The sequence below is a fragment of the Pantherophis guttatus genome, chromosome 1 (assembly GCF_059756535.1).
Source record: "Pantherophis guttatus breed Tessera chromosome 1, ASM5975653v1, whole genome shotgun sequence".
Taxonomy (NCBI): domain Eukaryota; kingdom Metazoa; phylum Chordata; class Lepidosauria; order Squamata; family Colubridae; genus Pantherophis; species Pantherophis guttatus.
The window spans coordinates 84,115,409-84,143,386 of NC_142063.1; the positions used below are offsets into that span (position 1 = coordinate 84,115,409).

General features: G+C 39.3%; 1 protein-coding gene across 4 annotated transcripts in view; it reads left to right on the top strand.

The window, feature by feature from the left end:
* The first annotated feature begins 509 nt into the window (after window positions 1-509).
* The window catches only part of PAMR1 (peptidase domain containing associated with muscle regeneration 1), a 76,132-nt gene continuing 48,663 nt past the window's right edge, over window positions 510-27,978 (top strand). For 2 of the 4 annotated variants that reach the window (XM_087877134.1, XM_034417373.3), the window contains exons 1-3: window positions 510-841; window positions 15,199-15,375; window positions 17,233-17,361. In XM_087877134.1, the coding sequence (XP_087733260.1) occupies window positions 766-841; window positions 15,199-15,375; window positions 17,233-17,361 (382 nt within the window). In that variant the 5' untranslated portion in view covers window positions 510-765. Of the gene's footprint in view, window positions 847-15,198; window positions 15,376-17,232; window positions 17,362-27,978 lie in introns of all 4 variants that reach the window. The other 2 variants (XM_060687605.2, XM_087877145.1) reach the window with 2 other exon arrangements.

The window sequence follows — 27,978 nt, forward strand, 5'->3', positions numbered from 1 at the left end:
CAATAGTAATGCAGCCTAATGTGAATAGTTTGATAGTGTTGAGGGAATTATTTGTTTAGCAGAGTGATGGCATTTGGGAAAAAACTGTTTTTGTGTCTAGTTGTTCTGGTGTGCAGTGCTCTATAGCGTCGTTTTGAGGGTAGGAGTTGAAACAATTTATGTCCAGGATGTGAGGGGTCTGTAAATATTTTCACAGCCCGCTTTTTGACTCCCGCAGTATACAGGTCCTCAATGGAAGGCAGGTTAGTAGTAATTGTTTTAGTCCTGGATTCATTTAATCAAGTTTGTGTCCCACCAAGATCAGTAACACAACCCCATGCCCACTTTTTCCTCCCCCTTCTCAAGATTTCTGCCCACCCCCCACCCCCCAGCCCGGCCTTTAAATCTCTAGAGCGCTGCTCTGTGTCTGGCTGGTCTTCTCCTTCCAACCCCTGGACGGCTTTGCCCGCGTTGACAAAGGGTTAAAAGTTACCGCTGAGTAGTTTTTTGGGGTGGGTGGGTGGGGTGACGTCGTTGTGTTTGTCTGGCCGTCTGACGAGCCTGGAAGATAGTTCCTTCTTCGAAAGATGAGGGGAGCGAGAGCTGAGGCTTGAAATCTGAGACCCTTCATAGAATCATCACTTGGTGAGATCCCAGGCGAAAGGACGCGCTGAACCGCCCTGCGCGCCCTGTCTGCTTTCCTTTCTGGAAACGTGCGCCCTTGCGCAGGGCGGTTGGAGCAGCAGCAGCAGCAACAACAACAACGACAACAGCAGCAGCAGCAGCATGGCACTATCTGCCTGGAAGCATTTAGGACTCGCCACCCTCCTGCAACTCCTTTTCATTTCCTGCCTGCCAAGAGGTACCGTAAGTTGGCAGGCTGCTTTCCTATGCATGCTTAAAAGCAGTGGTTTCCAACTTTGGCAACTTTAAGCTTTGTTGGCTGGGGAATTCTGGGAGCTTAAAGTTGTCAAGATTGGAGACCCCTGCTTAAAAGAACAGATCGCTCCTTCCCGTCTGGAAAGGGCAGAGTTTTCTTTGATCTCGCAGGAAGTGTTGGTGGGGAGACTTGAATGATCGAAGTTCTGTTTTCTTGCCCTCACGGCGACAGAAAGTTTTTCTAGCTGTAATTTCCAGAGAAATAAGAAGGTCCGGATATGTAGCCACAGCGCTACATACTGACACATACTCTGGTTTCTCGTGTTCTGAAAATTCTTCATCCAAAATGGTAATGAGAAGGCAAGACTTATCCGAACTTTTTTTGAGGGGTAGGAGGGGGGCGCTCCTGAAGGGGAAATGGAAAAAGAGCCAAGGATTGCAAAAGCCACATTTGATTGGCAATTGATATATATATTTCAGCTCATTCTGTATTACATCAAAGAGAAAAATAATGCAGAGAAATTAAATGGGCCAAATTTACGCAGGTTGCGCCTTTTCTTTTAAATTTTGGCAGGCTAACCCAACATGCATACTTTTCTTTGATGTACTTTCCTGTGCTGTTCCCCTTGAGTACAGGTTCACTGGGAAATCTGCAGTTTTCATATGCATAGCTTAACAAATGCATGTTTGCCCTGCTGTTTTATGAAGACAAACTAAGGTATTACAAAACCACGTTCTTCCTCCCAGAAGCTCTTGGCCACTCTTATAGATTGCAGCCCTGGGAAATATCCCGGGATGCAAACTCAGTGTTTAAAAAATAAAAGAAATGTTTCAAGCTGTGAAATCAGGATTAGGAAATTTCTTAATGTCCTGTGGATATGTACAGAGACTGTAAAATCAGTAAAATATCTATTCTACTCTCCGGGGTGGCTGACTTTATGGAGTAAGCCTTGGCTTTTCAGTATAAGAAGAGAGGGAGAGAGAAGTTGTCTGGGTAACAAGTTGTTTGGGTTGCTTTCCTCAGACTCATTAAAGAAGACGATGCTAGTAAGAATCACATGTAGTAAGTAAATACTGTGGCATTCCAAGCACTGCAGCTCATAGTGTATATAAATAATTCCATATGTCGCATTGGGATTTGTTGCTCTATTTAAAAGGATTAAAATCAAACAAAATGAGTTTCCTGGGCAAATCTATAGCAGGCTGTTGTTTGGGTCTATCACAAGTCTAAGAGAAATATTTGTGGTAGAATCCCTTTGGTAGTAAGCATAAAAACTAGAATCATTTGGTTCCAGAAAGAGAAGGTAAACAGTTCCCTCCTAAAGGAGCATTTACACTGCAGACAATTAATACCCAAACTGAAGTAGAGCAGTAGAGTAACCTCAACTCTGTCCTAACCCAGTTGCTTCAGAAACAGTACTCCATCCAGCCAACCTTACAATGTCATGTCCAAGAAACAGAAGTCCACTTTTTTGCAGACAAGGAATTAGGAGCAATGTGAGGATAGGGATGAGGAAAGAAAGAGACCAAAGCACATTAGATACAGCAGCTAAATATTTCCCAATTTTTCAAGAGACAATTGGACTTTCTTGTTTTTCTTCGAAGACATTTCACTTCTCATCCAAGAAGCTTCTTCAGCTCTGTCTTGGATGGTGGGAAATGGAAGGATTTATATTCCTTGCAGACAACTGGTAATTGAAGTCAGAGCTGAAGAAACTTCTTGGATGAGAAGCGAAACATCTTCAAGAAAAATAAGAAAGTCCAGTTGCCTCTTGAAAAAGCACCTTTGGGACAACCATGACCAGGATGACTGAGAATCTCCATAGACAGTCAGCTAAATAATTTAATTCAGATTTCCATCTGCAATTTAGTATAATTTTGTATTTGCAAGAGTATTTATTGCCCTCATTGAAAGCTAAAAAACCCTCAGGTTTTGGTCACACTTCACCAGTTTCCAGATGTTTTCAATTTAGATATACAGGTCAGCTATGAGCTACATCAATTGTAGTTGCAGACAGTGAATATTGATTAGAGATAAGCCTTGACTATTTGCAGCTCAGTGAGAAAAGTAAAGCTGCTTGGATAAGAGTGCATTCTTGTAGAACATCCCTGCATTTCATTTCCTCCAACATTTATCCATGTACTTTTATCAAAGGAGCAGCAATTGTCAAAAACCAGTAAATTTAGTTTTCTCTGGTGCAGTTCTGGTTCCTATACATCAGGTGGTCTCCCAAGATGTGGAACTACAACTCCTGTTATTCCCAACCAGCATTTCCAATAGAGAATTTGGGGAGTTGAACAGCCCTAGCCTACCTGAAAGATACCTGCTTGGAAACATCTGGATTAGCTGTTAGAAAGGAACCTCTTTCTGCAGGTTTTGTCACTGCTTGGGACATCAAAACAATTACTATTTAAAGAATAGAAGATCTGGCAAAAGCAATTGAAATCACAGGGGCTAACTTTCCCAATCTGATGTTTTCTAATTGGCCTAAGTTACAAGCAATATTACATAGTAGGAAAAGATGGAAGTCATTAATACAAAAACTGCAAAATCGTAATCCAACACAGTTGAAGAAATTCATTCCTCACTTCATGACTAGGAATTTCTTAAGTATAATAGATAAACTGATAAACTGAAGAGGCTGCAATGATTGATCAGTTATAGACAGTTCTCCTAGGTTCTTATAGCAAAGAATAGGAGGATAGTGAATATGTATATCGTTGGATTTTTGGAAAGAATGGAGCACTTGACGTATACTGTGGAGTCACTTGATCCTGTGTAGAACCTAAAGAAGAAAATATTGCTTTGGGCAGCAGTGGATGGAACCAGTTTGGACAGAATGGCTGAAATGGGCTGCATAAGCATTCAATATTCTACATTTCTACATTTAGAGAAGAATTCTACATTTAGTTCTACATTTAGGCAAGAAAAACAAAATGCCCAGGTACAATATATGTGGTACCTTGCTCAATAGTAGTAACTGTGAGAGGGATCGTGGAATCCTAGTGGATAATCACTTAAATATGAGCCAGCAGTGTGCAGCAGCTGACAAAAAAGCCAACACAGTTCTAGGCTGCATAAACAGAGGGATAGAATCAAGATCATGTGAAGGGTTAATACCACTTTATAATGCCTTGGTAAGGCCACACTTGGAATACTGCATCCAGTTTTGGTCACCACGATGTAAAAAAGATGTTGAGAGCAACAAAGATGATTAGGGATCTGGAGGCTAAAACATGAAGAACAGTTTCAGGAATTGGCTATGTCTAGTTTAATGAAAAGAAGGATTAGGGGAGACATGATAGCAGTGTTCCAATATCTCAGGGGCTGCCACAAAGAAGAGGGAGTCAGTCTATTCTCCAAAGCACCTGAGGGTAGGACAAGAAGCAATGGGTGGAAACTAATCAAGGAGAGAAGCAACTTAGAACTAAGGAGAAATTTCCTGACAGAACAATTAATTAGTGGAAGAACTTGCCTCCAGAAGTTGTAAATGCTCCAACACTGGAGCATTTGGATAACCATTTGTCTGAAGGGGTGTAGAGTTTCCTGCCTAAGCAAGGGGTTGGTCTAGAAGATCTCCAAGGTCCCTTCCAGCTCTGTTATTCTAAATAAATATGAGTAACTGGGTGTAGTGCAGCACTGGCATCCTTCATAGTAACTGCGATTTTTCCCAAAGCTTCATAATCTTCGAGACCGTCTTCTACCGCATAGCTCCCAATGACCGGTAAGATCCCACAGAGTTGGCCTCCTCCAGGTCCCGTCAGCTAAACAATGTTGGCTGGTGGGTCCATGGGGGAGGGCCTTCTCTTTGGCTGCCCCAGCTCTCTGGAATCAGCTACCTCCTGAGGTCCGGACCACTCCCACCCTACTGGCCTTCCGGAAAATGGTGAAAACCTGGCTTTTCCGGCAGGCTTGGGGCCGTTGATCTCGCCACTGCGATTTTGTGAGATCCGGCCATGGTGTGTATGGGGTTTTTTAATGTCTTTTATTGTATATTATTTATACTGTCTTTGTTGTAAGCCGCCCAGAGTCCTCGGAGAGTTGGGCGGCATAGAAATACGAATAATAATAAATAATTTTGTTCAAATTCAAAGAAGGATCAGCTTTTTAGTACATCTTTTTTTTCTACTCATTGTTCTGTATTTGTATCCTTCCAAGAAATCTCTTTGGAATGCTTGTGATCTAAGGAGTGACTGGGATATGATAAGTCTCTTCTGGGCATTGTACTATCTTATAGCAATTAGAGCCATGTCTTATGGTTTGAGTATTTCCAGAAACAGTGATACACTTCTACAATCCTGCTTACTTAATATACAGTAAATAAACGTATCTCCATAGTAAAGCATTTCTCTGTCTTTGATCACACCCTTGTGTTCTCAGCCTTCTTTGGGGATACTTGGGAGGTTTAGAAGATGATTCATAGAGAGACGTTCCAAACAAATAACTTTGCACCACATAGTATATAATATCCTTTTACCAATCCTCTCCCAAGAGGCGAGTCACACTTGTAAAACAGAAAACAAGATCTTTATGTACAGTAAACATTATAAATTATTGTACTAATTCTTTGTAAGTACAGGATATAGAAGCAGACTTGTTAAAATAAGCATTACAACAGAAAACAAAAAGACTCTATTCTGATTATAACTCACTTCAAATACTTTGGCTGTTTCCCATATTTGGGAGGAATTTCTAGTGCTTGCCTTACAGATTTACCAAAAATGATTTGTTTTAAAGGTCAAAAGCCTGTATCATCAATATAACTGCAAAACGTACGTTTCATGTCTTCTCTGCCAAGAAAAATCTGAACTTTCTATATTGCTACAATTAAGGGGAAATATCATATGTTTTTCATCTGTAATCTGAAAGGAACATAAGAGAATTTTAGCAAGCCAGAAAGACTCACGAGACTCAAAATAAAACTGGACATCTATTAACCATATGAGTTAATAGGAACCAAGGGACTTTTTTTTTAACAAGTAAAAACCTTAGGAATGGGTGGAGGGTTTCCACATGTTAGGTTAGGCAGTGGGAGTGGTGAAAACCTAGTTGTACATTTTAAGGTCTGCTTCCAACAAATATTAAAGATGCAGTCAGCGTCAGTCAAGAAATCAAAGGCAAGTCTGTTCACATCCCAGTTGAGGTTCTTGATAGTAAAGAGAGAATCTAAACTACAGGTCCAGGCAGAAAAAATGTCAGTCTGCTAGAGAAGTCTGTCATTCTTCAATAGTAGCTAACCATATTGACTCAAGCACAAAGAAGTGCTTCTGATAATGAGTTACACTCAGAGGAGAATTTATATTAGGAGGGTTACTACTCCACCCTTATTCAGATATTGCTCATCAAGCCTGATCTGGTTGGAAGATTATCCAGGGGTATGAGTAAGGTAAAGGTAAAGGTTCCCCTCGCATATATGTGCTAGTCGTTCCTGACTCTGGGGGGCGGTGCTCATCTCTCTTTCAAAGCCGAAGAGCCAGCGCTATCCGAAGACGTCTCTGTAGTCATGTAACATAACTGAATGCATAAGGCACCCACAACACTGTTACCTTCTCACCAAAGGGGGTCCCTGTTTTTCTACTTGCATTTTTTACGTGCTTTCAAACTGCTAGGTTGGCAGAAGCTGGGACAAGTAACAGAGCTCGCCCCGTTATGCGGCACTAGGGATTCGAACCGCTGAACTGCCAACCTTTCGATCGACAAGCTCAGCTTCTTTACCCACTGAACCATCATGTCCCAGGGGTGTGAGTGGATTCATCTAAACTCTACTGGTTTTCATCAAGGTGGAACTGGCTGCAGAATATCAAATCGGCTTTTATTCCCCAAATTCTCCCTATATATTGGACTTCTCTACTGTTTTCCCTAGTGGTGCTGTAGTTTGGGAAAATGTTCTGCTAAGTCTAGAACAGAGTTCCTGGTGGAAGGTCTAGGACAAGGGGGGAACTGATTTTATCCTGGCTCCTGTATTGACAGTAGTACAGAAGGCTTATCAGAATCACTTGGCATCTTATACTTACTTTCTTATATTTACAGAGGACGGAGAGAAATAAGAAATGTTAACTTTCTCTGTCTGCCATGGTATACATAAAAATTGCCTATATGAGTTGCTATATACTTTTCAAAGGAAGGTAATCATATTCAATCAATTTATTTGACGTGGAAGAAATATAGCCATTTAAAAATTGTCTATGCTGATCTTCCAGAAAGACTTACAGCATTCAAAAATGTCCAGATGCAGATCAGGATCTTGGAATGACCTTAGCGTCATTGCTATGTTATAATATTCTTGCAAATCCTCTAGTTTTTAACTTTCTAAATCAGTTTGAGGGGCATCGTTCATCATATGTTCCTTAACCCAACAGTTTCACTAGGAGATGTGTTGACTGGCATCACGATTAGCCAGTAGCTCATGCATTTTGCCCACACCATCAGTCTAATAGGGAAAAAAAATACTTTTCTATCAAAGAAGACTATTTAAACTAGCTCTCAGCACAGTTTTTGGCATGCTATGGTCACTTATCTGTTTTTTTCATCAAAACAACAAAATACTTCAGAAACATGAAATAAATAAATAAAATAAATAAATAAATAATTTTATTTCTATACCGCCCTTCTCCCGAAGGACTCAGGGTGGTGTACAGCCTATTTAAAAACACAAAAAACACGACAACAATTTAAAATTTAAAATCATTAAATAATTAGGCTCCAATTAAAATCCCAGAAATTTAAAATACCCCAATTTAAAACGTTATGTTAATAGCCCTGCCTGGCGGAACAACAGGGTCTTCAGAGCGCAGCGAAACACCCAGAGGTCGGAAATCTTTCGTATTTTGGGGGGCAGTTCATTCCACAGGGCTGGGGCTCCCACAGAGAAGGCCCTCCCCCTGGGTGTCGCCAGCCGACATAACTTGGCTGATGGCACCCGGAGGAGACCCTCTCTGTGGGAGCGGACTGGTCGGTGGGAGGCTATTGGTGGCAGAAGTCGGTCTCGAAGGTACCCGGGTCCTATGCCATGGAGCGCTTTAAAGGTGGTAACCAACACCTTGAATCGCACCCGGAAGACCACTGGGAGCCAGTGCAGCTCGCGCAGGAAGGGTGTCACGTGGGCGCAACGGGTTGCACCCATAAACACCCGCGCGGCCGCATTCTGGACCAGTTGGAGCCTCCGAGTGCTCTTCAAGGGGAGCCCCATGTAGGGAGCATTACAATAGTCCAACCGGAAATACAGTGAGAAACATAGTTAGGAAAGTATAGTAAGGCCAAGATGATATGCTACCTGATGTAAACGACAAAACTGAATCCATTATATGACCTATAGAAGGCAGCTGCAATTGAATCTCTCTTTAACATTAATGATGGGACAAAATTCTCCCTGAAGGGCAGGACGCTAAATGATGTGGTTTATTGCACTTTCCAAAAACATACATCATTCATCAGAAAGGAACAGCTTGGAGACTTGCTTCTCCACTTCTACCCTCTCCATATAGAGTGACCAGCCTCCATACAGCCTTGACTTACAACCAAAATTGAGCCCAAAATTTCGGTTCCTAAGCAAGACAGTTAAGTGAATTTTGCTCCATTTGGCAGCCTTTCTTGCCACAAATTTTCAGCTCCGGAACAGAGACACATTCACATGTGGCTTGCATCAGGCTTCACAGGTTCTCTCCATATTCACTCTGAGGCACCTTGTACTCTTTACCTAAGACTCCTTCTGCTTAACAACCTGGAGATTTCTTAACAACTGCAACTGGAAGTGTTGGAGTTATGGTTGTTGAGCAAAGCAGTCAAGTGAATCAAGTCACTTAACTACTGCTTCACTCAACGACCAAGCCTTTGGTTGCAATTGTGATCCTAAGTCAATAACTGCCTTACTGAAGATCTACCATTGGAAGAAACATATAGCAGAAACATGTCAAGTATGCAAGTGGAATAGAATTTATCAATAGAATCACTCCAATAGCAAAACAGTATTATTATAATTGGAATCTTAATTTTGTGTGGGACTATGAGAGGCACAGGAAGGAATCCACTTATACATGTCTTCTTGAATTCATAGGCCAGTGTTAGAGAACCTTTTTGGCACTGAGTGCCAAAATGGGAGTGCTCTTTCCTCTTAAATATTTTACAAATTACTTTACTCCCTGGTTTAGTCTTCAAATCCATAAATCATCATTTAAAAAAAAAAAATTCAACAAGAAGTCCATATAAGATTTCCAGTCTTTCATAAAAGTTTTTGTTTGTTATGTGATCAAACAGATCAGTTTCACTATTTCTGCAAGTTCTCATATTTTAATAGGCAATTGTGTTTTCCCATAATTAATGTTGACTACTAATCAGTGGTGGGTTAAAATTTTTTTACTACTGGCTCTGTGGGCGTGGCTTGGTGGGCATTACATGGCTTTGTGGGCGTGGCTTGTGGTGTGGCAGGGGAAGGATACTGTAAAATCTCCATTCCCACCTCACTCCAGGGGAAGGATACTGCAAAATCCCCATTTCTTCCCAATCAGCTGGAACTTGGGAGCCAGAGAATAGATGGGGGCGGGGCCAGTCAGAATTTTTACTACCAGTTCTCCGAACTACTCAAAATTTCTGCTACCGGTTCTCCAGAACTGGTCAGAACCTGCTGAAACTCATCTCTGCCGCTAATGTTGAAAAAGCTAAGTAGGATGAACTCTTCGATGCAAACTGGGTCAGGGAACAGGCACCATAATAACCTTGTGTACCTCATTCAAGGCTATCTGCCTACTCCTCTATACTGGGAGACTTTAGTCAGATCATTAAAGCATCCATGCGTTTTCCCAGGATTATGTGACTGCTGTACGGCTGCTTTAAAGAGCAGTAGACAGGGCTTGTTCGTGCTCCATTGTCTTCCAAAGCACCTTTGTAATGAATCTCTCTAGATACCAACGATAGGCTTAGTATCTTATTTATGTGAAAAAAGATGGACTGTTTACTCTCTGAAAAAAAGATAGAACCTAAGAGAAATTATAGGATGAATGTTTGGATCAAGAGTTATATTTCATAAAATATGACCAAATGTGGCAATTCCACTGTAAATCCTAGTAATGAAGAACTACAAGATATCAAGTGATTTTCACAAAATTCAGGACTATTTGCTAGGGCCGTGATGGCGAACCTATGGCACGCGTGCCACAGGTGGCATGTGGAGCCATATCGGTGGGCACACAAGCTTAGCTCCGGCTGTTTCTTGCCTCCGGAGGACCTGGGTTGGTGGGTGGGGAAAGCCCGTTTTTCACTCTTCGTGGGCTTCAGAGCCTTTCTAGGAGCCTGGGGAGGGTGAAAACATGGCAAATGGGATGTTTCCAGCCTCTGGAGGGCTTCCAGGCAGTTGGGGAAGGCCGTTTTCACCCTCCGCAGGCTCCTAGAGTGGCTCTGGAGCCTGGGGAGAGCAAAAAATGGGCCTACTGGGCCCATCACATGCCAAAAGCAGGGAGAGCACGGGGGGGTCACATGCAATGCGCAAGGTGCATAGAATAATGGTTGTGGCACGCGTGCATGTGACACCCCCCCGCATTCCCCCCAATTTTGGCACGTGACGGCAAAAAGGTTAGCCATCACTGTGCTAGGGTATAATGGTATGTGTGAAGGACCTTGGGAAACTGACAAAAAGATGCTTAAGGAGCAGTTGGATAAGGGAGCTTACCTACAGCTGCACAGTAGGTGAAGCAAGAGATTCAGGAGATATTCTTCCTAAGTTATAAGGCTGTACAGGTGACCGCAGGAGAATTATATTTTCAGACTTGCAAGATTCTGTAAATGCTGCTTTACAATAAAGTAGAAGTAGCTTATCTGACCATGTTTCCTATCTGGTCTACCTGGTAAGGCTGACCTAGAGCTCTGTGAAGCCTCAAAGGAATGTTTCACTTTAGTGAAAGTTCAAAGCAAAGCACTTCAAAGCTGCTTTGTGAAGCAACCTGATTCCTCCATGATTATGTTATTATTGTTTTTTATTGTTTTTATTGTTTTAAAACAATTATTATTGTTTTTTTTCCTTGGAGGCCCTCTCAGCCTTCTTCTGAAAAACTTGGGAGAAGGCTGAGAGGAACCTTTTTCTATTGCACTAGCTGATGTAATTTCAAGTTGGTGGCTTTGGTCAATGCTGTGAGGTTGCCCACAGTTTGAGTCTAAGGCAACCACCTCAAACCTTCCCTGGACCACTAGCTGAAAGTTTTTCTGGGTTGGTTTGCTCTAACAATGTGCCATGGCTAATCCTAAAGTCATGTAGCTGAGAAGTTAGAGCTGCAGTAGAAGGCTACGAGGAGTCTTCCACATTACCGCCTTTTCCTACATCCTAAATGTTTGGTTGAAATGAGTTATGTCTCCTGCATGGGAGAATCATTTCTTCAAAACCAATCAGTGTCATTTCCTAGAGGACTTATTTTGTAGAAATGTCTTACCTTTAAAGACTTTTAATGTTCATTCAGAATCAAATTGCATATTTAATTGCTCTTCATTGCTTTAAAAAGTCAGCATTAATTGTCTGTAATAAGTATGAATAAACCACTTCAATGGGTTATGCATGTCATATCTCATTACAAGCATTATGTGTCCTGTCCTGGTTGTAGAATCATTGATTAATTAAATAATCCCATCTGCTTGTAAAAGCTGTAATGAAATCAGAGTGGAACACCTCCCCCCAAAAGTAATATTTTTCAAAAAATAATTAGCACAATTGTTTTAATAACACTTTATACTTGATGGGTTTCATTCTCAGTAAATCCCACATTTTCCTTGGAGTAGTGCTTTATTATTTAGATTACCAAACAAATAACATACAGATAAATTAGGCCATACAACAGATCTGCTAACAAAAGTTTACTGCTGGAGTTCAGTTCTCTGTTTTCATGCCAAGATTTTGCCTATTCAACCCAGTAATACTTGCAGATAAGTATATTTCAATGGAGCATAATGTATTAGGATTAAGTGCCTGGAAATTAATGTAAATTTTTAAGATGGAATGCCCTAAAGCACAACTGCGTATAAATTATTATAACTATAATGCCTTTAGATGCCTTTATTTTTTATTACTAGAAAATGAATTCGTTCTAGTTACTAGCACTACTAATCATAATGCTTCTATTAATATTTATAACACTGTTCTTTTCCCTAATAGACTGAATAATTAGAAATATTTGGAACATATACTTTTTATTGCAAATATCAGAGATTGGTACCTTCTGATTTAATTCAATTTCTTCAGCTGACAGCATATACATATACTCAGTCCATAACACCTAGCATATGACATGGTCATATCAGATCCATTCATTTCAGAACAGAAAATTAGGGAGATTCTGAAGTGTTCTTGCTTCTGTGTCCTCCATTGAGTGCAGGAATGCAGAAGCTCCAGATAGATACAATTAGTTCTTGACTTACTACCACAACTGAGCCCAAAATTTCTGTTGCTAAGCGAGACAGTTGTTAAATGAGTTTTATCCCATTTTACAACCTGTCTTGTCCTAGTTGTTAAGGGAATCACTGAAGTTGTTAAATTAGTAACACAGTTGTTAAGTTAAGCTGGCTTTTCCATTGACTTTGCTTGTCAGAAGGTTGCAAAAGGTGAACACATGACCCCAGGACACTGCAACCGTCATAAATATGAGTCAGTTGTCAAGCATCTAAATTTTGAACATGTGACCATGGGGGTGCTGCAATGGTTGTAAGTCTCAAAAATGGTCATGTCACTTTTTTCAGTGCCATTTTAACTTCGAATGGTCATTAAATGAACAATTTTAAATCAAGGATTACCTGTAGTCCAATGTGAGGTAGCCCAAACAGCCAAAAGCCAGATGACCTGCTGATAGTATTTGAAACTCTGCTGAATGCAAATTCTTTTTATGTCTTATCCCAGAAAGAGGGCAGAAACATGATTTTTGGGCTGCCATTGGAAATTATTCCAATGGATTTGGGATTATAGTGATATGATGACTCTGAAATCTAGCTGGGGGCAGATATAATATAATTTGGTTCCCTTTCCCAAAAGAGCTATTCTGGCTTTTTTTTTTTTTTTTTTTTTTTACTGGCTGAGTTTGGAGGCAGCTAATTAAAAGCCATTTGAGCTCTAGACCTTGCTGTTCTTTCCTACGTTGCCCAGTTTGCATATTTTTCAGTTTCAGAGTATTGGCATCTAAACAATCCAATGCTGAGCACAGTTCAGATAACCCACCAGCACATCCATAGTGCTGCTATGTCCAGTTTTTTAGGGAGACAACAGGAGAGTGAAGGCAAATCAGGCTGATCAGGGATTCATCCTGAACATATGATGAACCATAACAAATCTTGCACTGCATGCTGTCTGCTTAAGGGGCAGAACATTAGAACAGACATAGGAATAGGAATAGGAATAGGAATAGGAATAGGAATAGGAATAGGAATAGGAATAGACATAGACATAGACATAGACATAGACATAGACATAGACATAGACTAGACTAGGCAGAACAGAACAAGCCTGGAGGTCTTCTAGTCCAACCCCGCCCAGGCAAGGAAACCCTATACCATTTCAGACAAATGGTTGTCCAATTTCTTCTTAAAAACTTCCAGTGTTGGAGCAACTTCTGGAGGCAAGTGTTTTAACATTATTTTAACACTACTACAGCTACTACAATTTATGACTGTCTCACCCAAAGGCCAGAAAAGAAATGAAGGCAATATCATAGACACATGGCAGAAAAGAGATGTTGCTAGCATTCTGATGAGTTGCAAGTGCGAAGTGTGAATTTGGGATGTTGAGGAGCAACAAAGCTGGGTGTGCTTCTGCAAAGTGATGTTTAACTTCAGAATTGAGGCTCATCTCCCCCTGAGGTTCCATGTTGATGTTGAACAGAGCCGGGGTCCATGTGATTGAGTTGTTGGTAATGTGTGAATATGGAGGCTAAACCAAGAAAAGTTGCTCTTATTTCATTGGTCTGGTAAACATTTACAGATTGGATGTTCCGTGTTTTTATTATATTTTAAAAGTTCAGAAATAGCTTGTTCTTTTAATGCCTTGGATTAAATAAAGATTCAAAAGGATACAAAACTTCTAAGGAAATTTAATGCAGAGTCCTCAACTTACAACCATTCATTTAGCAACTTTTCAAAGTTACATCAATATTGAAAAAAGTGACTTAAAAATAGTCCTAACCCTTATGACCTTCCTAGCATCCCCCTGGTTACTTGGTCAAAATTTGGATGTTTGGCAACCAACATGTATTTACAATGTTTGCAGCAAAGGTCATGTGATCACCATTTATTCCTGGATGCTTCTGACAAGCTACATCAATGGTGGAAGACAGATTTGCTTAATAACCACACAATTCACTTAGCAGCTTCAATAGTTTGCTTAACAACCATGGCCAAACCCATCATAAAATCGGGAATTAGTCACTTAACTGCTTTGCTTAGCAACAGAAATCCTGTTTCCATTTGTGGTTGTAAGTCAAAGACTACCTGTTTTCTGATTTGGAAAAAAAAACCCTTCAAAACATACTAAATAAATAAATAAATGAGCCCTTGCACAATGTCTTTATTCTTAGGAAGTGGTATACATTAAAGATGATTTTCTGTTATGAAGCCATATAATATGTGGCAGTAGGGAGCCATGGCTGCATCTTCCAATGGAATGCCTCTTTTTATGAAATAAATTGCAGCCATTAAATGCTGGCAGTTTAATTGAACAGTAGTCCAAGGGACCCAGTGGCTCAGTGGCTAAGATGCTGAGCTTGTCAATCGAAAGGTCGGCAGGTCAGCGGTTAAAACCCCTTGTGCCGTGTAACGGGGTGAGCTCCTGTTACTTGTCCCAGCTTCTGCCAACCTAGCAGTTCGAAAGCACGTAAAAAATGCAAGTAGAAAAATAGGGACCACCTTTGTGGGAAGGTAACAGCATTCCGTGCACCTTTGGCGTTTAGTCATGCCAGCCACATGACCACGGAAACATCTTCGGACAGTGCTAGCTCTTCGGCTTTGAAACGGAGATGAGCACCGCCCCTTAGAGTTGGGAATGACTAGCACATAGTATGTGCAAGGGGAACCTTTACCTTTAGTCCATACTATTTTCCTAATCAAAGCTCTGTATTTCGTTTCCCTGCACTCTTCTGGGATTTTCAACTGGTAGTGCAGCATGGACAGTTCTGATGAAGAAAATGACATGTAATAAAGAATTGAGTAGGCCCTTCCTGATTCTCTGTTCCAACTGGCAGACCTTTTCCCCTCCAGCTTAATTTTATAATGAAAGGAAACGTCCCTGTATAATACATCACTTGACTTCCACTTACAAGGATTATGTTCTGCCAACAGTTAATTCTTCTTTCTCATATAACTCTCATTTTGCTTTTGTGCAGAGTACACTTTGATCAATGAAAACTGTCCAGGGGCTGAATGGAATATCATGTGTCGGGAGTGTTGTGAATATGATCAGATCAAATGTGTGTGTCCTGGACAGAAAGAAGTAGTGGGATACACTATTCCTTGTTGTAGGAATGAGGACAATGAGTGTGACTCCTGCCTAATTCACCCAGGTATGTTGATTTACTGTACTGCTTTGATGTGCCCACCTGTACTCTTTTATTTACTGTATCAGTTTAATTTACATGCAGTAACTATGCTTGTAGCTAGGTGGAGCATGCAGCCTGTTTTGTCTGCCAAATTTTGGTGATTAATAGTTTTTTCCTCCTTAGAGATGGATAGATGCCAATATAAATGCTAACTGTGATGAAAGTTAATGCATATTGTTGTTAGCCTTTTCCTTTTTCTAGCGATAGAAACTCACATTTCAGGATTTTAGCATGGATGCTTGGAAGCTCTCCAAAAAGTAAAGTTACAGTTGGCTTTAGTACTATATGGAGGTTGCAATTCAGTCTTCAAGGCCTAGTTTGCATACTATCTTCTTTTTTAAAAAATAGAAACAAATTATTATTGATTTCAAACTCAGCTGAGGAAAAAAAAATTAAGTTGAAGATGAAGGATATGAAGAAGCAGGTTATGAGACTGCTAAGAATATGTATCGATAGGATTCTTCCTGATTTGAAACTTATTCAGAAGCTGTGCTTCAGGCCAAATGGGATTGTCAGTGTAAGATTTCATTAAAACCACCATATCCTCTTTTAGATTTTCCAAATGAGCCTAAATAAGTTAAAGCTGCTGTAAGCTTTAATGTTGAGGCTTTAAAACAGCTGTATCTTTAAAATGACATATTAGCTCACACAGAAGCCAGAAGATGATCCAACTGGCTTAAATAAGTGCTGCACTTTCATCTCTATGTGCTCCATAGCACTTCTAAATAATTTTTGAATGACACACAGCCCTCCTTTTTATTTCGTTGAATATTATATATTAATGTTGAAATTTGCAAATGACTATGAATAGTCATTTGCAGATGTATAAAATATATTCTGAACTCTTGTTCATAAATTTTAGGGCAGAAACTAGCACCGAATCCTATCTAAATTTTGAGCCATCATTGGGGCATTACTGAAATTAAAATTATAGTTTAGATTGATCTGACTAGATAGAAAGCAATATAGGATGTTCAGGAAGTAAATTTAATTTAAACAAGAGGATTTTCAGGAAAAGGAGGAAGAGATCAATAGGAGAAAGTCTTAGTTTTATAGCTGTAGGCATCTGTGAGTGATGGGAAGAGAGGTCGGGTGAAGAAATGTATATTGTGGCCTCATAACACAAACCCTATGACTTTAGTATGTGCATCTAACATTAAAGTATAAGTATGAAACATGGTTGTTGTGTCATGCCATCGCTTTTTTAGTCATTGTAGACCAGGGGTGAAATGCTCTGAAGTTTGCTACTGGTTTGCTTCATGCCCGCATGCGTGCTGCACGCTAAAAGTGCGCTTTGCACACATGCGCACCACAGGCGCTACTGCCCGATGCTGAAAAAGGAGGATTAAGAAGCTTTTTCTGAGTCTGCAAAGGTAAGTAGAATAGCGGGGGGGGGGAACAGCTCTGCCGCACGATTTAGATTCGCTAGAAAGCAGGATTTCCTGCTTTCTAGCGAATATAAATCGCGCAGCACAACTGATCGTTGGAAATAATGGTTCACCCGAACTGGTAGCATTTTTTACTACCAGTTCAGGAGAACCGTTCCGAACCGGTAGCATTTCACCCCTGTTGTAGACTACAGGAAAATTCATGTTTGTAATTTTTGTATCCAGCCCTCATAATTGTATTTATATTCTCTCTCTTTATGTTTGAGTGTGTTTGGCTTAGAGAAGTGTTTTGCTTGAAAGGACTTCTCCAAGCCCCATTTTATACAGCCAAAGTAAAAACATTGGTTGCATGGGCTATAGTTTGCAGCTACCTATCGGAGAAACCCAAAGGTAGATGTTCGTAATTAAAAGACTTTTTCTCCTCTTCTTTCAGGTTGCATGATTTTCGAGAATTGTAAGACCTGTCGCAATGGGTCTTGGGGAGGATCGCTAGACAACTTCTACATCAAAGGCATTTATTGTGCAGAATGCCGAGCAGGGTGGTATGGAGGTGATTGCATGAGTAAGTATTGGTCAGAGATGTACTTCAGCACAAGGAGAGCTGATGCTTTGGCTGGGAAAGGAAAACAACAACAACAAAAATCCTTATAGCTTATCCAGCAATGAGCTGCTAATGTCAAAGCAAAGATAAATTCCTAATCCTTTTCATGATCATTGACCACTCAATTTGAAAATATAAGACAATATAGCCAAAGACATTTTTTTTAGGGGTTGGGAAAATGATCTCATACTGAGCTACTGGGGCTTTAAAGGCCAAAGGTATTTCTCCAGTTCTTTTCCCAGGATCCCATTCTATTTCCCAGAGCTCTAAGGGCCCCCAAATGCAAGATTGTTATGGTGCTTACTTTTCTGTAACCCTTTGCTGCCATCTAATGGTTATCCAAATCTACAGAGCACAGATTTGGTATGCTGGGTTCTAACAGGAGTGCAAAGAGAGAAGGAGGGAGTTGGAGGAGGCTTTCTAGGCCAGAGGTCTCCAACCTTGGTCACTTTAAGACTTGTGGACTTCAACTCCCAGAATTCGCTGGCTGAGGAACTCTGGGAGTTGAAGTCCAGCCAAGATTGGAGACCCCTGTTCTAGGCTACCCTACAGTTTACAGGAGGCAGTTTATAGATTTCTGCTTGGTCAGGAAATTGGAAAGTAGAGCACTGTTAGCAAATGAATGTTCTGCCCCTCCTTGAAGACTACAGGTGAATAAAAGCTATCAACAACCCACTTAAATCGTATCCCCAATTTTTAATTTTCACTGCAATACTTTTTCTGAGCGAAATAGGTCCTTATGCCTAATCTGAATATTTTTCCAGGGCTTTTGGATGGGTGGGGGGAGAGAGGTGATTCCTTAGCAAAAGATAAATGCGATTATTTTTTCAGGTGTGGGTAGGATCCATATATATATAGTTAACTGAAGAAAGTGTAAGGAGAATATTCATTGCTGGGTTGGCGGATAAAAATATGTACACCTTATATCTGCATTTGCAGAAAATTAGACCATATGAACTGAATGATCAAAGAAAAATATGTTGGTTCAGGAGCACAATTCTTTGCACATCTCAAGGCCTGGAAATCCTTTTCTTTCTGTTTATTTGCTTTCTTGATTGTAGTACCAAGACCTATCCTGTAAGTGGTGCACATGAGATTTGCCAGGACAAATAAGAATATAACTACGATTATATTCTAGTTATTTCTTAAGATAACTTGTTATAGTGAGAAATCATTGCATGTGCAAAGACTAATAAGGATAATACGCAAAATTTCATCACTCCAGCATTTTAAATGTACTACCTTTGAATATGGATGCAATACTGACTGACTGCAATTAGTTCTGATTTTAAAAAAACCTGTACTGAATTGTGCGTTTTGGAAATATGTTGATCTGAAGAGTAGATTGAGTATAAATATCTGTGATTCTTTCACTGCAAACCTATATTGTAAAATGCATCATTTCTTTTTTTAAAAAAGCTTCCCTTTTTGCTATCAGTAAAGGCACTGCAGGAATAGAGTATTCCTTTCCATACATAATTGCCAAGAGGTATGCCATTGAATTAAGTGGACCTTAATTTCAGTTACATGTGAATAAAATTGTAGTGCTGTTATCAGTTAAAATGTAAAGTTAAACTTTACCAAATGCTAGTCTGCATATTACAATGTAATGTAGCAATGGAGGTCTTAGAAAAGTTATTCAGATGTTGTGAGGTGTCTAAGTCTAAAAAGATCAGAAATGGACAGGCAATGTGACACTGTATGGAAGCAAAAACTGGATTCTCCAGAAGCAAGATGGAAAAAGCATTGATGCTTTTGAAAATCAATGTGGGAGAAGAATCATGAGAATCCCATGGATTGCCAAGAAAACAAAGAAATGGCTCATAGAACAAATCAATCCAGAGTCCTCACCCAAAGCAGAAATGACTAGAGTCAAATCATCCGATTATGATCTTGCTCTCCTCAGAAGTCAGGTGAAGATGGGGAAAAGAGGAGAAGATGAAGAGCAGCAAGGTGGTGGAACATAAATACAATAGCAATGTGCCTTACAGAAAGATTTGAATGATCAGATTGGAGTAGATCACACTGGGGAAAATTAGTCAATTGCCTATAAATCTGGTACATTTACACAATCAATTATCTTCATTTACATATATCTTATCAGTCTCTATCACAAACAGCCAGTATCCTCATATTCTCCTCACTTCTTCCAGAAAGGATGAAAATGAATAAAGAAGAAGAGGGTAGAGATGGGTTAAGGAACAATGTAAATGGGAGGAAAGAGAAGTATGCTAACAACTGTATGTAGATAAGTCGTATTATATTATTTTGTGAAAGCAGTATTTTCACATTTGAGGTCATTCATAATTCTTTCAGAGGGCTAATATCTCACTATGATCATTTATTTTCAGCTTTCAATAAGATGTAGAGAATTTCATCTTTGATCACTAGAATAGCTTTCATTTCCCAAGCGGTTTTCATTAAACTAGTTTCAGACACTGGTGTTAGATCAATTAGTTGTTGTTGACTCTTGTTTTTCTGTGGTGATGTGTCCTTCAGTAAGTAAGGAAAAGTAATCCTTCAGGTCTGGAAATGATGCACCAATTGTCTCCATCAGACACTGGTATCTATGCTGTAACTGCTGTATTGAAGACAGGTACAGCTAGACTCCTTAGTTTATCATCCAGTAGTTCAGCTACAGCCCTAAATGCTTTGTTAGTGTTTTTTTTGGGGGGGGGGTACTGTATATACCACGGGTGTCAAACGCAATCCGTGGACTGCATGCGTCATGTGCAGGCCACACCCAACCCAGCTCCTCAAAGTCAAAAACATTGCAATACGTCACACAACAATCGAGTTTGACACCCTTGGTATATACTATACTTTGTGGTGTTCCTGTTATAATTAGTCGTAAAATTACTGGTAACATGCTTCAGATTAAGCATGTGCAAATCAAGTTCTGCATCCTGTATTATTACTTTCAACTTGCATGGACATTTTTCACATACAAATAAATTAAAATGATAAGTCACCATTGCTAATTGGTTTAGCTATATACTAAGTACCTCATACTAAACTCATATGCTGTATAAATATCCAACTTACTGTTTTGTTTGGGGGTAAGCAACTTTCTGCGATGTGCAAAAAAAGAGTTAAGTCAGCAAAACATCATAAAGGCACGAGGAAAGCGAAGAGGAAATGTAACTAAACCCAGTCCATATCAATACAATTCACAATATTCTCCATAACTATCTTTGCAAATATTGTTGCTTCCCTCATATCCGCATAGCAATTTTTACACTCTCTTGTGTTCTTTAAACTCTTTAATTTTCTCCATCCAGCATGCTTGTTTTGGATTCAGTCTTCATTTTTTATATGACAACCTATTCAGTGAATGGACTGGTCACTGATTTTTGTATTCAATCCGTATTTCTTAATCATCCGTTTATGCTGGACTATGTTTTACTGTGCAGAATTCTGAAGTAAACCATTTCCAGTAAATTCAGCTGACTTTACCTAACATACTCAGCACTCATTTAAAAGTACCCTCTTTTTTTTTTTTATTGAAAAAGTTTTCAAATACAAGTTTTCCCCCCTTTCCCCCCTTCTTCCCTAACCCCCCCTCACCACCCATCCCCCCCTGTGACTTCTTCTTCACAACAATAAGCTAATTCATAATTAATTACATAATATTTTACCATGCCCTTACTCACTCCTCAAAATACTGACCCTTAGCATAATATTCTTATAACTCCGCTTTTCTCCGCTTTTCGCAATAATCTACCCTTTTTCTCCTCCCCCAAACTTATAAAATATTATTATTATTATTACAACAACATAACCTTTAATCTTTTATATATATTAATATAACATTTCAAAGCAGCCTTCTCCAAATTTAACATTTATTCAGTTCTATCCAATTCTTCCACTCCCCAAAATATATGACTTAAAAATCCTTTTTCTTAAACTAATCAATCACTAAACTAGCCTATTTCAACCCAGTTTCCTGCAAGATTACCATACACTACAATTCTAAATAATTCTAAATATAATCCACTGCCCACTCTGCTAAAATATACATATGTCTATATATACATTCCATTTTATAAAAAGAGAAAAGACAATAACTTTAAATTTATAATTCATTTAGTATCTTCTTTGATGTCTTTCCACTAGATTGTTAAATCCATCATCCATAATAGGGTAACATAGCATCCTGGTGCAACAGTTTATTCAAAATCTTCAGTCATCTTCTGCCCCCATCAATAATGAATATCCTCATGTATATATAAAAGTAAAAACAACCACCTGAGTGACATTATAATTATATTCCATATAGTTGTAATTGTGGTTTTCATCAGGATTATAAATTCCCATCATCTTAGTGGGTAACAGCCAGATCTTCTGCATGCCCCAGCATGACTCTCTTGCCTTGTAACTCAAAATAGTTATAATATATTTATCGGTAAAAGAAATCCAAAATAGATAGTTCAAATCCAACAATGTAAGGCTCTTTCCACATCCCAAAATCACGGCACTGCAGAGATCTGCCACTTTCCTCAAGATAGTATTAAACGATAATTCGCCTCCAATATTTTTTCACATTTCATTTATTTTTTAAAATCCCTGGCTTCACTGTTGCTTGGTTTAGAAACTACTATTTCTACGAGATCTGTTTCTTTTCTTTTTCTTTTTCGGGTTGCATTTCCATCCAGATTTCCTTCCTACAAGTTGTGTATCAGCTGATCGGTTGTCATTCTGCTTTGTAAATTGATCTTGTTGGTTTTGTTTTATTATCTCATATGTCTTTTCCATCACTTGTATATCAACTGGTTGATTTACGCACTTGTCTGTAACTTGATAATTCATCACATTAGAATCAGATGACACTGCTCTCAAATTTATAGACAGTCCAGCTGGGGTATCCAAGGAGTCCGAAGACAGTTTATCTACCACAGCCTCTGTAATTTGATGTTTTCCCTTTATTTCCAACTCCTTTTGCTTGTCCTGTGTTATGCCTAAAGATGTTAAATTTATTTTTAAATTTTTTTGATAAAATTCTTCCGCTTTTTCGACAGTATTCAGTTGGTATCTTACTCCTTGGTGTCTCAATATTAAACCAACTGGGACGTCCCACCTAAATAGAATATTCCTTTTTTTTAACTCATTCACTAGAAAACCAAATTTCTTCCTCTCCATTAACATCTTGGGCGGGAGTTCCTTAAAAATCCAAATCTTTCTTCCACGAAATTGCAAAGTAGAATCATAAGAATTCTGCACAATATTATTTCTAATTTCTTTGTCTATAAAATAAATCACCACATCTCTAGGCAATTGCCTTTGTTTTGCCAACCAGGAGTTTATTCTATAAATTCTGTCAATCCTGCAAAACACTTCATCAGGTTGAACCTTTAAAATCCCAGCCAGAATTTCAGAAGATATCTTCCTTAAATCATCTCTGTCATTTTCCTGCAGACCTCTCAGTCTAATTGCATATTCTGTAAAATTGTGTTGGATCATTAAAACTTCTCTTTCAATCCTCTGTTGTACATTTTCTTCATTACCAGTCTTTTGGTCAGCCTCCATTTTAAGTTTGTCTTCTGAGCTATTATCCTGAGTGTTTGCCAAATCCTTTTTAATTTTTTGAATCTTGTCATCCAAATTCTCCTCAGTTTCTTTCATTTTAGACTCTAATAATTTAGTATTTGCTTCCAACTGAATCACAAAGTCTGCTAAGCCATTAGCTGTTTTTAAAATCTTTCGATCCAAAAAGCCAAACTTAGATTTCACCAATTCACCAATTTCTTTGATTTCCAACTTAAATTTTTCAAGTTGCTGATTCACAATCTCATCCCTTTTTACAATCTCCTCAAGAAGAAATTCTATTATATTAAAGTCAGGTTTCTGAGACTGGAGAGTTAAAACTTGTTGATGTAATTTATTAATGGGGGAATCCCCCCCCACTCCCTGTTTGTCTAGCTTTATAAGTCTCAGTGCCATTTTTCCACGCAGACAAAATTTACTGGAAAAGAGAAAAAAAAAACTTTTTTCCAACCAAGATCAATATCAGATCCCCAAGGAAAAAAAAAGGAAAAAAAAAACAAAAGTGAGAGTGAGGTTTTGCCTTCAGTTACAGCCAAAAGTATTCATTCCGCTACTTTGTAATTGAAAACGGAAGGAGTTTCCCTTTCAGCCTCTCTTCAAGCCGCAGCAGCAATCGCCATTTTAAAAAAACTTTTTTCCCTTCACTTCACTTCTTAGGCAAAATAGAATAAAAAGAATACTTGCGCTTCAGGATCAGAGGTCCAGCTCATATCTTCTTTAATTAATTTATTTGACAGATTTACAGGCTTGCTTCTGCCCCCTAGCTCTGCGTGTAGCAGAGATTTCCCAGAGCCCGGAGCATCAGCTGGGGATACGGGGAGTCTCTTCCGCTCCCTCCCAAAAGTAAATAAAAAACTTTTGGGATTAGGCAGAGGACTCTACCCACCCCAGCCGGCTCTATCTCCGTTTCCTAATGGAAATGGAGTTTTTTCGAGCCGCCATTCCGCTGAAAAAGGCGGCTCTTACAGGCAGTGGGGTTCGACGATCCCGAAGGAGCGTCCAGCGGGGACAAGCAGCAAACCGGAAGTCCATTTAAAAGTACCCTCTTAAATACAGCAGCTTTTACTTGGTTCAGCTTTTATATGTTGCAGCAGCCCACTTACAGGTATTCCTCAATTTACAACCACAATTGGGACTGGAATTTTGGTCACCAAGCGATGCAGCCATTAAACAATTTTATGACCATTTTACCATGGTCGTTAAATGAATTACCATGATTGTTAAGTGAATCCAGCTTCCCCAAATGTCTTTGCTTGGCATAAGCTGACTGGAAAGGTTGCAAATCACAATCATATGATATGATCACAAGATTATTTTATTTATTTTATTAAATTTGCTGCAACCATTGCAAATGCGAGTACCTGAAACATACAAATTACAATCATATGATGAGGGAGGCCATGCAAGGGTCGGTAGACCTTTGAGGGTAGGTTACAAGTCACTTTTTCCGAAGTTGACACAGTTTGGAATTATAGTTAAACACATACACTATCTGTACTACCCAGTTTCTACTGCTTTCTACCAGCATTTATAGTCTTATTTTTTTCCTATCCATTTTTCTACATTTTGCAAGCATTGTACCAAGATATGCCTGTTTATCTGCTTGCTGTCTTCATCAGTAAGAAGTAACTTGCAGCATTCACTCTGTTTTTTCTGTCACAGATCTATGATCTGTGTGCATCACACAATTTAACATTTGCTGCAAATCTTTGGGTGTTCAGTCAACTACATGGCGTTTTCTACATATGAAAATACACATATTTACATTACAAATCAATGAACCTCTAATGTCACTATAAGTGTAATTATCCATAAACATATTAAACAATCAAGGGGATGCTGCACTCTCATATCTTATTCTCTATTTTGAATATTGAATATATACCATTTATATACCATATATACCATATACCATTTATTTTAGGGCATACTTTTCTTCCAATTTATGCTACTCTTACTGCATTCAGAAGCCAGAATTTAAATCTGAAGTTCTTTCACTATTTAGGTTTAAATCTGTGGTTTTGCCTTTTGTGGTTGATTTCATGGACACCTATTTAAGAAGAAAGTTACATTTAAAAATATTTGTTACTGTTAGTGTATTCAGTATATTTACTCTAATTCTGTGGCCTCAGGCAAAAATTATGTTCCAAAAAGTTTTGCCATCTTTTTTCCAGACACAAAAGAAACAATGATTGTGACAGCCTTTCAGAATTTATTCCGACCCTCTTCCTTTCCTAAGCACCTCTTCTTCCTCCTTCAAGACAAGGCAGGATTTATGTTCAGCATTTAAATTATTCTTGAAATTTTCCAAATCTCTCTCTCTCTCTTTCTCTCTTTCTCTCTTTCTCTCTTTCTCTCTTTCTCTCTTTCTCTCTTTCTCTCTTTCTCTCTTTCTCTGTCTGTCTGTCTGTCTGTCTGTCTGTCTGTCTGTCTCTCTCTCTCTCTCTCTCTCTCTCTCTCTCTCTCTGTCGGTCTCTCTGTGTGTTTCTCTGTCTCTGTCTCTCTGTGCGTCTCTTTCTCTGTCTGTCTGTGTGTGTGTGTGTCTCTCTCTCTCTCTTTCTGTCTTTCTCTGTCTCTGTCTCTGTCTCTCTCTCTCTCTCTGTCTCTCTCTCTCTCTCTCTCTCTCTCTCTCCTTTAGAAATAAAAGTATGTTTTGGTTGGAAGCTGCCTGGCTGATAATTAAATATCAAAGGATGGGCAAGTATCGTGTATCCCTCTGGTGGATGGATTAGAAACAGAAAAATGACAATCAGATCTGACCATGTATATGTTTCATGCAGAAATGGTTTGTGACAAATAGAAGCTTGTTTCTCTGGAGCATTCTTTGAATGGCTCTCTCTTTAGCCTTTGGACCACCTGCTTTGTTGGCCAGTCCTACTTCCTTGGCAGAAATGTTCCACAAGTTCAAATTGTACTGTTCTCCAAAGAAAGGTGCATTCAATATTCCTTGCACGGCACCATCTCTTTGCACCAGTTCTCTCTTGCCAATGGCAAGAGAAAGAAAGGAAACAGAAAAGCCCCCTTATAATGAAAAGGGAATGTTCTCTGAGGTGATTCAAGGACCCTTGTCAATCCTTCTGAAGAAGGTTTCCTGCAGCTTTGTCTCAGGTTGTTTTGAGAGGAGAGCCAGCAACTGTGCTACGTTTCCTCTCCCCAGTGTGGGAAGCTACATTAGTTTCCAGCGGATCCTGGCATATCTCAACAGCATCCTAATGACAGTCATGGGGGCAATGTAATTAATTCTCCAGTTTTTCACATCAGGAGCCAAGAAGCCCTGGTGTGGAATGAAGCACTTATGACAGACCTTTCTGAGCTTGTTTTGTGTTTTATTGGAATCTACATAGCTGAGGGTAATTGAGGGTAAACTGGCAAATGATTTGCTTTTATAGGAATGGACAAATCTTAGCAAGGTAGGATGCAGGAAATACTGAGATATAGAACATTTGGCATGTTACTGAAGATGATTCAACCACATCACTGTTCATTAGAGAAGCCTACTCTTACTTGGAGTTTTCTAAATGTGTTAAGAATTCCCAGAGTTTCAATGTAAACACATCTTGGAATGGCACTAGTTCTTCTTAATGACCATAGTTTCATAAAAGTTCTCCTGATCGACTCTTTCTGAAATCTGAAGGAGCTAAGCAAGAGTGCTATTGTGTAACAGTTATTACCAACCAGTACCAAAATAATAGTTTTACGTTCTGTGTTGTCTTTGGGCTCCTTGTATTCTTTATTTGTTTGAATATTAGAACTTAAGACTGAAGCTGCACTGGCTCCTGGTGGTCTTCCGGGTGCGCTTCAAGGTTTTGGTTACCACCTTTAGAGCGCTCCATGGCATCGGACCGGGGTATCTACGAGACCGCCTTCTGCTACCAATAGCCTCTCACCGACCAGTACGCTCCCATAGAGAGGGGCTCCTCAGGGTGCCGTCGGCCAAACAGTGTTGACTGGCGGCCCCCAGGGGGAGAGCCTTCTCTGTGGGGGCACCTACCATCTGGAACGAGCTCCCCCCCAGAGATACGGAAGATCCCGGACCTGCGCACGTTTCGCCGTGCTCTCAAAACTTTTCTATTTCAGCAAGCTGGCCTGGCCTAACTCCCACCTTTTAAATTTTTTAAATTTTTCAATTTGTGATTTTATAAATTGGGTGTTTTAATCTGTGTTTCGGCCGAAATATTTAATAATTTTAAGGGATTTTTTTAATATTTGTATTATCTGTATTTTATCTTGGCTGTTCACCGCCCTGAGTCCTTCGGGAGTAGGGCGGTATAGAAATTTGATTAATAAATAAATAAATAAGAAATAAATAAGAAAACCTGTGTCACTCCTTTTGCCATTTTTGCCACAGAAAATTCATGTAAGCAATTACTTTTGCTGAGGAAAGCAAGAAAAGTGCTATTATGGTTGGTTGCATAGCCAGCCAAATGTTTTGGCAATTTTATCCATCTATTCTGCCCTTCCCAAGAACCTGAGATAGGCAGATGTTGTTTAATGGTGCCATTGTAGGATATAAAGTAAAGCTGCCTTTTGCAATTGGACAGATAGAAATATTGATAATGTGCAAATTTTCTAAGTGCCCTTCAAGATTTTTGGGTATGTCATCCAGTGTGATGATAACCAATGGGACCATGGCCTGTTTATGCTATACAGATAATCCTCGATTTATAACAGTTCACTTAGTGACCATTCAAAGTTACAACAGGATTGAGAAAAGTGACTTATGACCATTTTCCATGCTTATGACCATTGCAGCATCCTCATGGTCATGTGATTAACATTCAGATGCTTGACAACCAACTCAGATTTATGACGTTGCAGTGTCCCAGGGTCATGTGATCAGTTTTTACAACCTTCTGACAAGCAAAATTAATGGAGAATCCAGTTTCACATAACAGTCGTGATACTAATTTAACAACTGCAGTGATTCATTTAACAAATGTGGCAAGAAAAATCATAAAATGGGGCAAAACACATTTAACAAATTTCTCACTTAGCAACATAAATTTTGGGCTCAGTAATTGTGGGTGAAACCTG